The sequence below is a fragment of the Antedon mediterranea genome, chromosome 7, assembly GCF_964355755.1.
Source record: "Antedon mediterranea chromosome 7, ecAntMedi1.1, whole genome shotgun sequence".
NCBI classification, from domain to species: Eukaryota; Metazoa; Echinodermata; class Crinoidea; order Comatulida; family Antedonidae; genus Antedon; species Antedon mediterranea.
The window spans coordinates 7,007,910-7,020,674 of record NC_092676.1 but is presented as its reverse complement, the minus strand read 5'-3'; the positions used below and the strand labels follow the sequence as shown (position 1 = coordinate 7,020,674).

At 35.8% G+C, this 12,765-nt stretch overlaps 2 protein-coding genes and 1 pseudogene across 2 annotated transcripts; 1 reads left to right on the top strand and 2 right to left on the bottom strand.

Annotated features, from left to right (window-relative positions):
• Window positions 1-302: 302 nt before the first annotated feature.
• On the top strand, window positions 303-12,645 carry LOC140054772 (dehydrodolichyl diphosphate synthase complex subunit DHDDS-like). Its single transcript, XM_072099857.1, has 8 exons — window positions 303-503; window positions 2,088-2,299; window positions 2,735-2,877; window positions 3,315-3,431; window positions 3,777-3,878; window positions 9,536-9,650; window positions 10,131-10,238; window positions 11,111-12,645. Exons 2-8 carry the CDS (start codon window positions 2,105-2,107, stop codon window positions 11,360-11,362), a joined length of 1,032 nt encoding a protein of 343 aa, XP_071955958.1. The 5' UTR covers window positions 303-503; window positions 2,088-2,104; the 3' UTR covers window positions 11,363-12,645.
• LOC140054800 (uncharacterized) lies at window positions 4,717-7,233 on the bottom strand (annotated as a pseudogene).
• LOC140054799 (uncharacterized) lies at window positions 7,783-8,883 on the bottom strand. Its single transcript, XM_072099891.1, has one exon. It carries the CDS (start codon window positions 8,881-8,883, stop codon window positions 7,783-7,785), a length of 1,101 nt encoding a protein of 366 aa, XP_071955992.1.
• Window positions 12,646-12,765: the final 120 nt, after the last annotated feature.

Genomic DNA, 12,765 nt, shown 5'->3' with positions numbered 1-12,765 from the left:
GAACCGTACGGTGGAGGTCATCAAAGCCGAGTGGGGCGTCTGAAATTGTTCATACACGCAATTGAAATTAGTTCTTCTATGTTAAAAATAATTAGCTATTGCCCGGTTTAAAATATCTAATTAAACACATAAATATATATAATAGACATCCATGTGCATTGATTTTTTTATTTATGTATGTGACTTTAGTCAAAATCGGTTATACTTTTTTTATCGGAGTGATATACAGCCATATTTTGTGCGGGGAACTACCATTAAAAATATAGTTTACAGCTATTGCGTCAGTCTGAGCATGCCCAGTAAAAGGGAATCCCCTAAAACTGAGAGCTGAGTATGTGGCAAACGCCGTTGTGCAGCTAAGCCACGGGTAGCAGCAGAACCACGCTACTCTTCGCGGACTACAAGCTCTGGGCACCGCTACGACTTTTTACCGGCACCTTATTCGCCTGAAACACTGGGGCCTAGGCCAGAAAACAGACGTGTAATCAACTTTTGTGTTTAAGGTAACTTGCAATATATGACGATAATTGATGATGTGTTATTTTGTCAACAGAAACGTAATGCACTTGGCTAGATAGGGTTTAGTTAGCTAAAACATTTTGCAAAACAATATGTTTATATGATGTAAGACTAAGAGTCCTCTACTAAAACTAAATAAATGGCCGGCTAGCTAGGCAGAGAAGGGTCTAGGCGAGGAGGATGGGATGTGAGAAGGATATATCAGTCGATGTTGCCATGCATGTCAATACACCCTTAGGCTAGGCCAGGGGGTATGCATATTAACCCCAGCCAGGATTCTTCACAAGCTAAATTTCTGTTCCATTCTAGTATTAAATGTCAAATATATACAGCACAGGCTTCGTGTGTGGGCCCCTAGTAGGGCCCTACCAGCAGCAGTACCAGCAGTACACATCCTTCAGATGAGACCCGTAGGCCGTAGTTTATTGAATTTGTTTTGAATACGATTATTTTATTATAGGAAATTACAAAGTGTTAAATAAAGTTGTTTAAATAATAATTTTATGGAATTAAAGTAGTTAAGCAACATAACAAATTAACACTTTTTAAATTTATTTTTTGCTAAATGATTTTATTTTTCAATTGCTTGGACAACTGATGTAATAATTCCAAACGTGTCATCATAAATGATTTCCACATGGCTTGAGTTGAGTAGTATTGTACTGCTGTAACCCAGAGTATTTAAATATTGAACATGATATCAGTGTATAAAACAATGGTTGAGAAACATGAACTTTAAACTTTAGACCTGTCATGCATACAATATTTGATAAATTGTTATCGAAAAGTTTGGTTTATTTGTGTTTCTGGTTACATGGTTACGTGTAGTTAACATTTTAATAGCAACATATCAAGTGTGAGGTGACCAAAAGATTGCTAAATGCTCTAAACAATAACAATGTAAACATTTTACATAATGTATTGCAAATGAATGCATTTGGGTTGTGAAAAAGTTGGTGAATGGAAGGAAAAAATGATTCTTCACTTAAATATGTATTACAATGTTAAATGACTATCATAATTGTTTATAATGTTCATTTATGGTGTGATCTGATTTGAAAGTGACATTGTAAAAGTCAAGAGTCTAATTTCTAAAAGTCAAATATTACAAAATATTAATAGGAAATGTTATTGCGCAACACTAATAATACTCATTCTGCCTTGTGCATTTGTGATGTAGTCTGCTGTAGGTTATTGGCTAACAAGTACAAAATGAGTATAACTTATTTGATTAGGTTTTCTAATTAAGTTGACATTTTTTATCCTGAAGCTTACTGTACAGGAGGTGTGTATTGGTTTATTTATAGTAGGTGCCTACTTGAATTTTAAGTAAGAGATTTTTTGTGTGTTGCTCTAATGGTTAATGGATATTAACTCTTCAAAACAAATCTACAATTTTAAGCTGAATTTACAGTTTACTGATGATAGTTCATAAAGTTGTTGTTTAATTTATTTTTAATTTTATTCTAAATAACAACTCCCTGAATAGTTTAACACCTCTGTGACATTTACACTTGAATAGAAAAAACAATATTTTTTATTAATGATTTTTAATATTTTTTTTCCAGTAGTTGGTTTAAGCAGGATGGAGTCTTTGTTTAAAGATGAGAAGGACCTCCCTGCCATGACATGGCTTCAAAAGTTTTGTTGTCGGATTTTGAAAGCGGGGGCGATACCACGACACATTGCGATTATTATGGATGGTAACAGACGCTATGCTAGAAAGCATAAATACGACAATAGACTCGGGCATTTGAAAGGATTTGATAAATTAGCAGAGGTTAGTTTTTGTCAGTATTTTATTGTATACAATTACAGGTAGCCCCTAGCTAAAGCCTTTTTGGGATAATTAGTAATTTTTTGCAATTTTTGTCGCAATTACATTACACTAAATTTACAGTATGATATGAAAGTAGAAATAAGTCGGTTTTCACATTTGTTTTTTTGCAAGACACATTTATACTATTTTAGAATCTAAAGCTCTGTCTACACAGTTATTAAACTTGTTTGTGACAAAAAAAAAAAGTGATGTGCCCATATGGACATGTCATATCACTTCTATATTTGGGTATAGCACTACCATCACATATTTTATTTGTCAAACCTGTTTGATAGTGTAGACAGAGCTTTAGTCTAGTCTAATTCACTGGAAAGTATTAAAATATGTCATAGTTACTTAGTAATTAATGATTTATGAATATTTATCCCTTGTCAGACTTTATCATGGTGTTCAGAATTAGGAATCAATGAAGTCACAATTTACGCATTTAGTATCGAGAATTTTAAGAGGTCAAAGGATGAAGTGGACAACATAATGGATCTGGCTAGAGAAAAATTCCATCGTCTTCAAGCCAAAAAGTATGCAACTTTATACTAAAGAAATTTCTATAAAATGTCATGTTAATTCATTTTGCAGATGCAGGGAATTTAAACAAGCTTCCTCACTCCCCACCTCCACCAAGGTAATCCAACAACAGGACACTGAGCTCGCCTTGCCAAGATAGGAACTTGTAACATTCCTTTGATCTTATGTTTGGCTGCGACCAATAGCAACAGTACTGTACTATGTATATATTCTCTGTGGCAGTTTCTGTTAAGGGGCATGGAATTGGTCGCAGCCACAGATAAACTCTTTGATCTCTGGAGTTCAGCATTGCCTTGTTTTGACACAGTTGGTGGTTCTTTTTCATGGAAAGCAAAACTAAATACGGCTTTGGTGCCTTTTATATACGGTAGTTAATTTATTTAGTAGTATTCAACATACAGTGTATATATACTATTTTTTTGGTTTTTAGGGAACAGATTCGAAAGCATGGTGTATGTATAAGAATAATAGGAGATATTAACTTATTACCGCCTGACCTACAAAAGCTAGCTGCCGATATAGTATACTTCTCAAGAAATAATACAAGGTATTCCCATTATATAGATAATATAATAATAGTTTCTATATTTTCGTTCTTATATAGCGCATATAAGTAAGCCCTCAATGCACTGTACATTATTACCCCAGTCATTTTTTTTGTATCAAATATGCATGGAAACATACTCCCATAATAATAATGCAGCGCAAAGTTGTGTCTTGATCCATTTTATACACCTAGGTGGAGAGAGGTAGTGTAAGTAAAGTGTCTAAAATACTGCTAGAGTTGAGTTTGAACCAAGATCTCACAATCATTTTATTCATGTGTGGTGTCTGGGGAAAACTCATTCTACAAATTAGAATTGTTAACAGCTTTAAATTGTTTATTTTTTAGGGCAATATTGAATGTTTGTTTAGCATATACATCAAGAAATGAGATAACAAATGCTGTGAAAGACGTAGCAAGTGGAGTCGAAAGTGGTTTGTTGTACCCAAGGTAAGTCTTTTTTAAATTGTTATTAATTATGCAAAATCTTAAAGATGTATTGTCCCCTGAAAAAATAATTCTTAAAACATTTTTGTTTAATAATAAGAAGATTAAACAAGAACTTACCTGTTCGAAGTTTGATCTTTATTTTATGAGGTAGGTGTAAGTGAGAGATAACATGAGATCCCGTTGCGCACGCGCACGTCAGTCTTCAACATGAGGCCAGAGTTGCATCCGTATGGAATTTCTGACCAAGTGGAGCGAAATTCAATAATCAAGTTTATAACATATTGGAGCTGTCTTCCATTATTAAAGCTCAGTTAATTTTAGGGTAGGGAGTGGAGGGCATGTTATCTCTCACTTACACCTACCTCATAAAATAAAGATCAAACTTCGAACAGGTAAGTTCTCGTTTAATCTTCTTATTTTATTTTGCTACGGTGATTGTTCGAGATCACATGAGAGTTTAAAGAAACTCTGGCCTCAACGACCAGTTTGTTTGGGTAAATAATAACGACGCATGTAATTAAATAACATTGGTATTTATTATTTAAAGAACATTTTGATTGCTGGGTATAACTTCCCAACGTGGGATTTCAAACTTAATCCCAAACACAACTTGTATATTGCAATAAACACTTTTAACAACCTATAGGCCTACTCCAACTTGCTATGAAGTACCTTAGCATTTAGAGGAACATTTTAGCCATTTTAAATATAACGTTTTGTAGCAACTTCAATTTCTCTGTGTATAACATTCCCATCATGGGATATTAAACTCAACACAACATGTAACTGTACTACAGTTATAACATTTTATAAACTAACTCAATAAAGTGTGCTCGCTTGTTAGTTATGGTAATTAACATTTATTCTTTCATTAGTGCGAGAGCAAAGTTACAACCATCTTCTCGAATGGGTTTATCGTAATATGATCGAAATGTTTTTTCACTGTTCCAACCCACATGTTTCAAAATATCAGAGACCGGAAGCATAGATCGTTTTACTTTTGAAACTGCTGCCGACCTAGTTGAGTGAGGTTTAAATTGTGTAACATCAATTCCTGCAATTTGCATCTCGCATTTAATCCATCGTGCTATAGTGTCCGTTGAAACTCTCATAAGGTTTTTTATAGCTTATAAATAAATACTCTTCACCATTGCGCAGGTCTTTCGTGCGGTCAATGTATTCTACCAATGCAGTGTAAACACAAATATTAGGGTCTGGTAGATATTTCTTGATATTGAGATAGCAACCTGTCGGCTTCCCTGGTCTGTTCTGTTTCAATAATTCATTTATTTTGAAATTTACCGACGACGTCGTCACTTGCATAGTGTCTATGTTTAGCAAATGTAGTGTTTGTTGACGTTGTGCAGTGACTAGAGCTACCAGCATGCATGTTTTTAGGGTCAAATCTCGAAGGTTGAGAGATTCAACTGGAGACTGTTTCCTTATAAGGTTAAGTACTGGTTTTACATCCCATGTAGTGTTATAGCGAGGTGCAGGCGGTTTCAGGTTAAAGACGCCTTTCATAAATTTGCAAATTAAAGGATGCGTGCCTAACGGAGTGCCATCTTTGAGGGTCACAAACGATGACAACGCAGCTTTTGCGGTGTTGAGAGCACTATATCCTAACGTAGGATATAGTGCAGTCAAAAAATCCAGAATGTTTACGACAGTGGTCTGCATAGAATTAATCTGTCGTTGATGCGAAAATTCCAGCCATTTGTTAACATATATGGAGTATTGTTTTCTGGTTGATTCTCGCCATGATGATAATAAGATGTTGGTAGTCTCTGCTGAAAAGCCATTGTCTTTGAAGGTTTCCCGACAACCTGCAACACATAAGATATAATCGTTTGTAAAGTGGGTGTTCTCGACCGGAAACCGGTTGAGTAATTATATTTTTCCCGGATGGAAGTATTATTGGCTCTTCAATTAATAATGAGAGTAGCTTAGCAAACCAGGGTTGTGAAGGCCATCGTGGGACTATCATAAACCCATCCGATTCTTCCACCTCTATTTTTCGAAGGCACCTTGCAATGAGGCAAAATGGAGGAAATGCATAGAAAAACGTTTTTCCCCAATGAAGTGTAAACGCATCAATAGCAATTGCGTTTGGGTCTGGTTTTCATGATACAAATTTTCTCACTTGAGCATTGAGGCGCGATGCAAACAAATCTATGTCAGGTTTTCCATACTGTATACACAGTTTTTGGAAAACTGCCCTATCAAGTTCCCATTCTATTTGGTCATTAAACTTCCTAGATTTTGTATCAGCAATAACATTTAGAATTCCAGGTATGTATTGAGCAGTGACAAATATGTCTCTGGGTATGCACCATTCCCAAATCTCTTTTGCCATAGCATTGCAAGCCTGTGATTTTATTCCTCCCATGTTATTTATATACACCACTGCAGTGGTATTGTCAATTTTTATCAAAACATGGCTATTTGAACTATTTACACAAAAGGCTTTTAGTGCAAACAAGGCAGCCTTCATTTCTAGATAGTTTATTTCATTTGACTTGATTTTTTCTATTTCCTTGGAATTCCATCTCCCTCCTATGTGAATAGAACCGTTTGACGCACCCCATCCGAGGCCCGAAGCATCACTAGTTAGGTTCACAGAGGGTACCCCATGATCTATTTTCTTTGTTGCTGATTTAGCATTTTCAATCCACCATTTTAGTTCCCTTTTAGCGGTTTGTGTGATGGCCATTTTTCTATCAAAGTGGCCCGTGTTTAGTCTCAGTGCATAGATTTTGTCTTTTTCAAGCCCACGGTAATGTAATGGTCCATATTGAACACCCGGAAAAGCTGCAACGAGCTTACCTATAACCGATGAGACAAAACGAATAGTGGGCCTAATTTTTGTATTTAGCGATATACATTGATTACATATTTCTTGGGCCTTTTCTTTTGTGAGGCTTATTTTCATGGTGCGAGAGTTTATTACAAATCCAAGAAATTTTATTTCCCTCACTGACTCAATTACAGATTTAGATGGATGTATGGCAAACCTCAAGTTAGAAAATAGTTCTGCTGTTTGTTTAACTGCTTCGTGGGCAGCTTTTTTATTCTTAGCAATTATAATTGTATCATCAATGTAGGCAATAACAGTATGTCCACAACTTCTCATAGTTGCTAATGGTGGTTTTAGGAGTTTAGTGAATATGCGTGGACCTGAAGAGAGTCCATTGGGCAAACAACAGAATTGCCATAGATCATCATTCCATCTAAATTTTAAATATCTTCTATGGTGTTTTGCAATAGAAATTGAATAATATGCATCTCGGAGATCAATTGATGCCATAAAGCAGTCTTTTGTTATGAATTTCATGGCTGTATCAAAACAGTCCATCTTGAAATGGTAATATTTTATGAATTTGTTTAATTGAGATAGGTCGAGGATCATACGATATCCGCCATCTTTCTTTCGTCTGGTAAAAATATTTGATAAAAATTCACCATTCTCAGGATTTGAGTGTTCAATCACACCAATTTGCAAAAGGCGATTGATTTCATTGGTTACTGCCTTTGTTTCCTCATGATGAGTTTGTAAGGCCTTGGTATATAGGCTTGGATTGGTGGTTCTGATGATTCAAATTCTAATTCATAACCATTTACAATACTCAGGATATTAATATCTCTGGTAATATGGAGCCAAACTGCTTTATTGTGTACCAATTGACCTCCTGTATGTTTAGTTTCAGTAACATTTAATCGAGAGGAGGAACCGTTACTTACTTGGTTTAGGTTTGATACTGGAGAAGATTGTTTTAGTTCTGATTGAACTGCCGCTTTCCCAACGGCTGAGTGGAGGCAGCATATCTTCCCCGTTTGTACCTGGGATTTCTCATCGACAGTGCAGGTTTCTGGTGTTGGGGATACTGATTTTTGTAACCTTGCCCTAAAAAAGACAGGTGTGATCTACTACGGCTTGCTGAAAGGCTGTGTTTATCGAACGGTTTTGATAAGACCTCCTATTAGCAATAGAGCCTGAATTTTGATATGGTGTGAACCGATGTGACCTATATTGCCCCTGCCGGTTTTTCATAACGCCTACGGTTTTCTGTTCTTCCTCTAATTCTTTTACTGCCTTGTGAAGGTTATTGCCAAACAACCATTCAGTTGTCTTTACTCGTGTTTTACAGAGATGAGTGTATCGAGCATTAAGATCAGGTTTGATCAGCTCCTTTCGCAACTGATTTAGTTCAAAGTGTGCGCTCGCTAATAAAGCCACGCTATCTTCCTGTGTCTTAGTTAGAGTTGGCAATTCATCAGCTGATCTCAAAAAGGCCACAAGTCCTTTGACAAGGGGTTTCTGGCATTTCTGGATCTTCAAATCCAGATTTTGTACATTTGGTGTCAAGTTTTCCCATATCAATGGATTTACCCTTGGTACAAGAAGATTCTGACAGTTTATTGGTTTGGGATACTTTTGACAATTTTCTGTCATGTATTTCTCTTCGAGCGGAGTTGTGATCATATAGTTTACACTATCTGCTTGAACTTCTTGCAGAGGTTTTCCCTCCTCAATAAGAGTGGCAAAACGTTTAGCAAACCCTAACTTTTTGGTTTGTTTATCCTTTTCTTGGCACTGGCCCAAACTCTCTAGGTCAACCACTTCAGAGTCAGATATATCGTTATTGATGTACCCACTTTCAACATCATTCTGTTGGTGAGTTTTATATTCTGATTCTATGTACTGACCTTGATCATCATCATATTCATCACTAGGCCTAGTAGGCCTAGTACGTTCTAGCAATACTGTTTCTAACATCTCCCGTAGTTCACTGTTTTCCTGACGAGACTCTCTCATAAAATGTTCCATTTTGTCAAGACGGTTATCAACCGTAGGTGTTTCTGAGACAGGTTTTTGTTTTGATTTAGTGGATTTATGTTTAGAATCATGTATCAGTTTCCCCTGCTGGGAAGCTACTGATACATCAGCGGGAGCAGCCGGCCCGGACGGGGCGACCTTCCTACGCTTTCCACTACTATGCTTCATAGTTACCGGCCCAGCGGGCGCGGTATTATTCCCGCTATTAATTAGCACGCCTGGCCCCGCAGGGTCGGCGAAACCTGTCGAAGTTTCTGAGCTCTCACGCCCTACTTCTACTATTTTTCTTGATTTTTCGTTATCCCTCTTACCAAGTGATAAGTTGTCCATAACGAAACAATGCTTGATAGATAATATGACGTGTATTTCTTACAAAATAATCAATTTTTCTTTAGATATCCAATGTCGAAGACTTCTGATTTTGTGCGTATGCAACGAACTGACGTGCGCGTGCGCAACGGGATCTCGTGTGATCTCGAACGATCACCGTAGCGAAATAAAATACCATTTTAATGTCACCTAATAGTTTTCCACTTTGACCAAAATTTGGATCGACAAGAAAATGTATTTACCTAAAAAACTGTAATTTAAAGCAATAAATACTCAAATTGGCTGGCAGCTATGGGCTTTTGGTTGAATTTAACCGTTTATTTATTTTTTCAGAGTTTTTTCTGCATTATTGATTAACTTTATTAAAACTAGAAAACAATCTATTCATCTATTCTGATTTTATTAATCTTTATTTTTCATGTTTTTGGGGGATAATACAACTTTAACAACAACACATAAAAACTATTTAAACTATTTGTATTGATTTAAGTGACTCATCAGAAGAACTGTTAGAGAAGTGTTTATACACAAACCATTCCAAAGACCCAGATTTGTTGATTAGAACGTCTGGTGAAACAAGACTATCAGACTTCCTATTATGGCAGGTAAGCTATAGAGTTTTTAAGGGTCATGTGACAACAAATTAACAACATATGTAAATCAAAATGTAAAATAAACAACCAAATTTCATTTATACCTTGTTAAATTGACAATAAATAATATTGTATTGTATAACATTTTTGCAAACAGGATAAACATTGATATCAAAATAATGTTTTGGTAGTGCAGAGTAAAGCTCTGTCTACACTATCAAACTTTGTGACAAAAAAATGTGATGTGCCCATATATGGACATGATGATGTCATATCACTACCATATTTGGGCACATCACAATTTTTGTCAAACTAGTTTGATAGTGTAGACAGAGCTTAACACAATGGTGTATTCAATTGGGAAACCTCCATGCTCAAGTATCCTTTTATATTGAATGGTGAAAGTTAACCTAAGGAAATGTTGATTAAACCATTGTTTTTCTTGTTTGCTGTTATTTATTTTAAAGTATTCTTTATTGTTTGGTTTTTCAGAGTAGCTACACAGTTTTGTCTTTCACTGAGGTATTATGGCCAGAGTTCACCATTTGGCATCTATTTGGAGCTGTGTTACATTATCAAAGAAGCTATATATCAGTAAAAGTATGCACCATTTCCATTCCATAAATAAAACAAAATATAAATATGGGGGAATAACGTTTGTCTTGCAGTCTAGTATCTCCAGGGGTTGAATTGCGCTCATGTGCGTACAACACATAAATCAATTTCCATCTCCCTAAGACTACCTTTGTGTCGAGGGGTTGATATGGACCAGTGCACCAGGGAGACCCACTTATCTTCCAAAGTTATGGCTACGTAATTACGGTTCCACTGTCTTAAGTGGCCGAGCGGTTAAGACAGTGGAACCGTAATTACGTAGCCATAACATCGGCAGGGGTTCGAGGCTCACTCACTCCATGGTTCTGGTCGTAGAACGAGTCTTCTCGGATAAGGACTATAAACCGTAGGTCCAGTGTACACAACTTGCTCGTGTGCACTTTAAAGAACCTAGTACATCTTTCGAGACGAGTAGGGGGTTACCCCGGTGTATTAGTACATCACTGCCACTGATCACCAACTGGGCCCTCTGGGAGATCAGTCTTTGACTGAAGAGGTCACCGAGTATAAAGATAAAACAAACAAACAAACAAACAAAAAATACATTAGGTGCAAACAAGCCAGATGCGTACACTGAACCTAGAGTTTTAAGTCCTTAGCTAAGAAGACTTCTACTCAGTGGCGTAACAGCTATGAGCACTCACTGGCTAAACCCAGGGGCATTATGGGGGTCCCTGAGCAGTGCCCAGAGGAAAAAACAGGCATTAAAATATGTTGAAAAAGGTTAATACGCCCGAGGCCTCCAGGGACCTCCGGCTTCTGCGTTACGCCACAGGTTCTACTGTCAGAGCTATGGTCGAGGATCATCTTTCAAACTAAAACCATTAGCCACAAATGTTATGTTAATTTTCTTTCAGAGTGCCAAAGAATTTAACGCATCGGAGCGAAGAAAGGCAGTTTTAGAATCCGATAAACAATGTGTTATACAGCAACTCAAAACCGATGGAACAAATTGCACTTTAGAAGATAAAGCCTTGGAAAACAGTATAGAAGAAAAGCTTACTCAATTTACTATGGACAGAGAAGAGAGAATAAAGACATTCTTAAAATTTGTAGAAAATAAAAGAGAACTACACATAAGAAATATACTAGAGACAGATCGAACATGAGTGATTATTCAAGCGGAACAATGTGCATTCCAAATGTGGTGAACCTATGTAATTATTACACAGATCACGATAATTAATAGACGGAGGTGTTCATGTATGCATTATCGCAATTTACGCCCGGAAGAAACAAGTGTTAACCACATTACAAACAAGCAGGAAATTATTGAAATTTTATCTAAGAATCAACTGAAAATCGATGAGTAAAGTAATTCTTTGTAATGAAAGGTTGTTATGAGAAAGCAATTTGCTTTAATGTTATTAAAAATCTATAGACCAGGTTGTCTATAGACCAGGTTGTCTTTCTGTAAAAGTATTAAGGCTGAAAAAATAATTGGACATTAATGAATTGTGAAGAGCAAAATACAGATACTGGATCTATGATTTTTGGAAAGGGACCCACAGAGCCTAAACAGTGTGAAATAGAGTGCTAAACTTAATCTAATATCTTATCTATTGTCATTTATCAAATTTAGGGAGGGACCCTGGCTGTGTAAAATTTTTTCCTAAAGACTTTTTCTGAAATATAGCCAAACTACTTCCTAGATATACCCTCTAAATAATCTCTCTCACTATAAATTAAAAAGAAGTTGGTTCGAACCCCATAGTCAATAGTCTAATTCATTCGACTACACAGACGGTTTGACGGAAAGCATATTAAAAAGTTCATTCAGAGGGCGAGCGCAGAGCAGATAAAACATGATGCATATTCATAATAATTCTCCCTAAAATGGGACGCCCTCCAAATTTTCAGAGAAAGTCTTTGGGGAAAATATTTTCGTGCCCTGGCCAGATGGGCTCCACCTATAATGTAATGCCTGTAGTGAATTGATGTTACCCATATGCATTTGGTTCCTCCAAAGTAAATTTTCCATATGTTGTTAACAAAATACACAACTATCTGTATGTTGGCCACACCTGAATCAATATTGACCACACCTGAATCAATATTGACATTGTGTAATGTAAAATGCAGCATAAAATAGAGTTATATATTATGGAAATATAATACATTCATACTTTTTTTTTCCATTATTTTCCTTTCATATATTATATTGTATTTTTCTATGCTTCCATATTTGGTATAATACTCATGTTTCCCACCTAGATTACTGTGTAGTGTTCCTCAATATCTTTATGTGGTAGAAAATATTAAAATTTACTATAAATATATAGAATCTTATGAAAAGTTACTAGTAAACAGTAAATTTACCTAAAAAATCTGCATATTTTCTTGTTCACACAGCTACAGAAATAACAATGAAACCAATTATTAATGTTTAGTTAGGTTTATATAATTCCAATTATTAAAAAACAAGAAAATATTTATGGTAAAATAGTCATTGTATATATCTAATAAAATTTAAACAAATAAGTCAAGTGTCTGTGTTCTGTTATTGTAAATA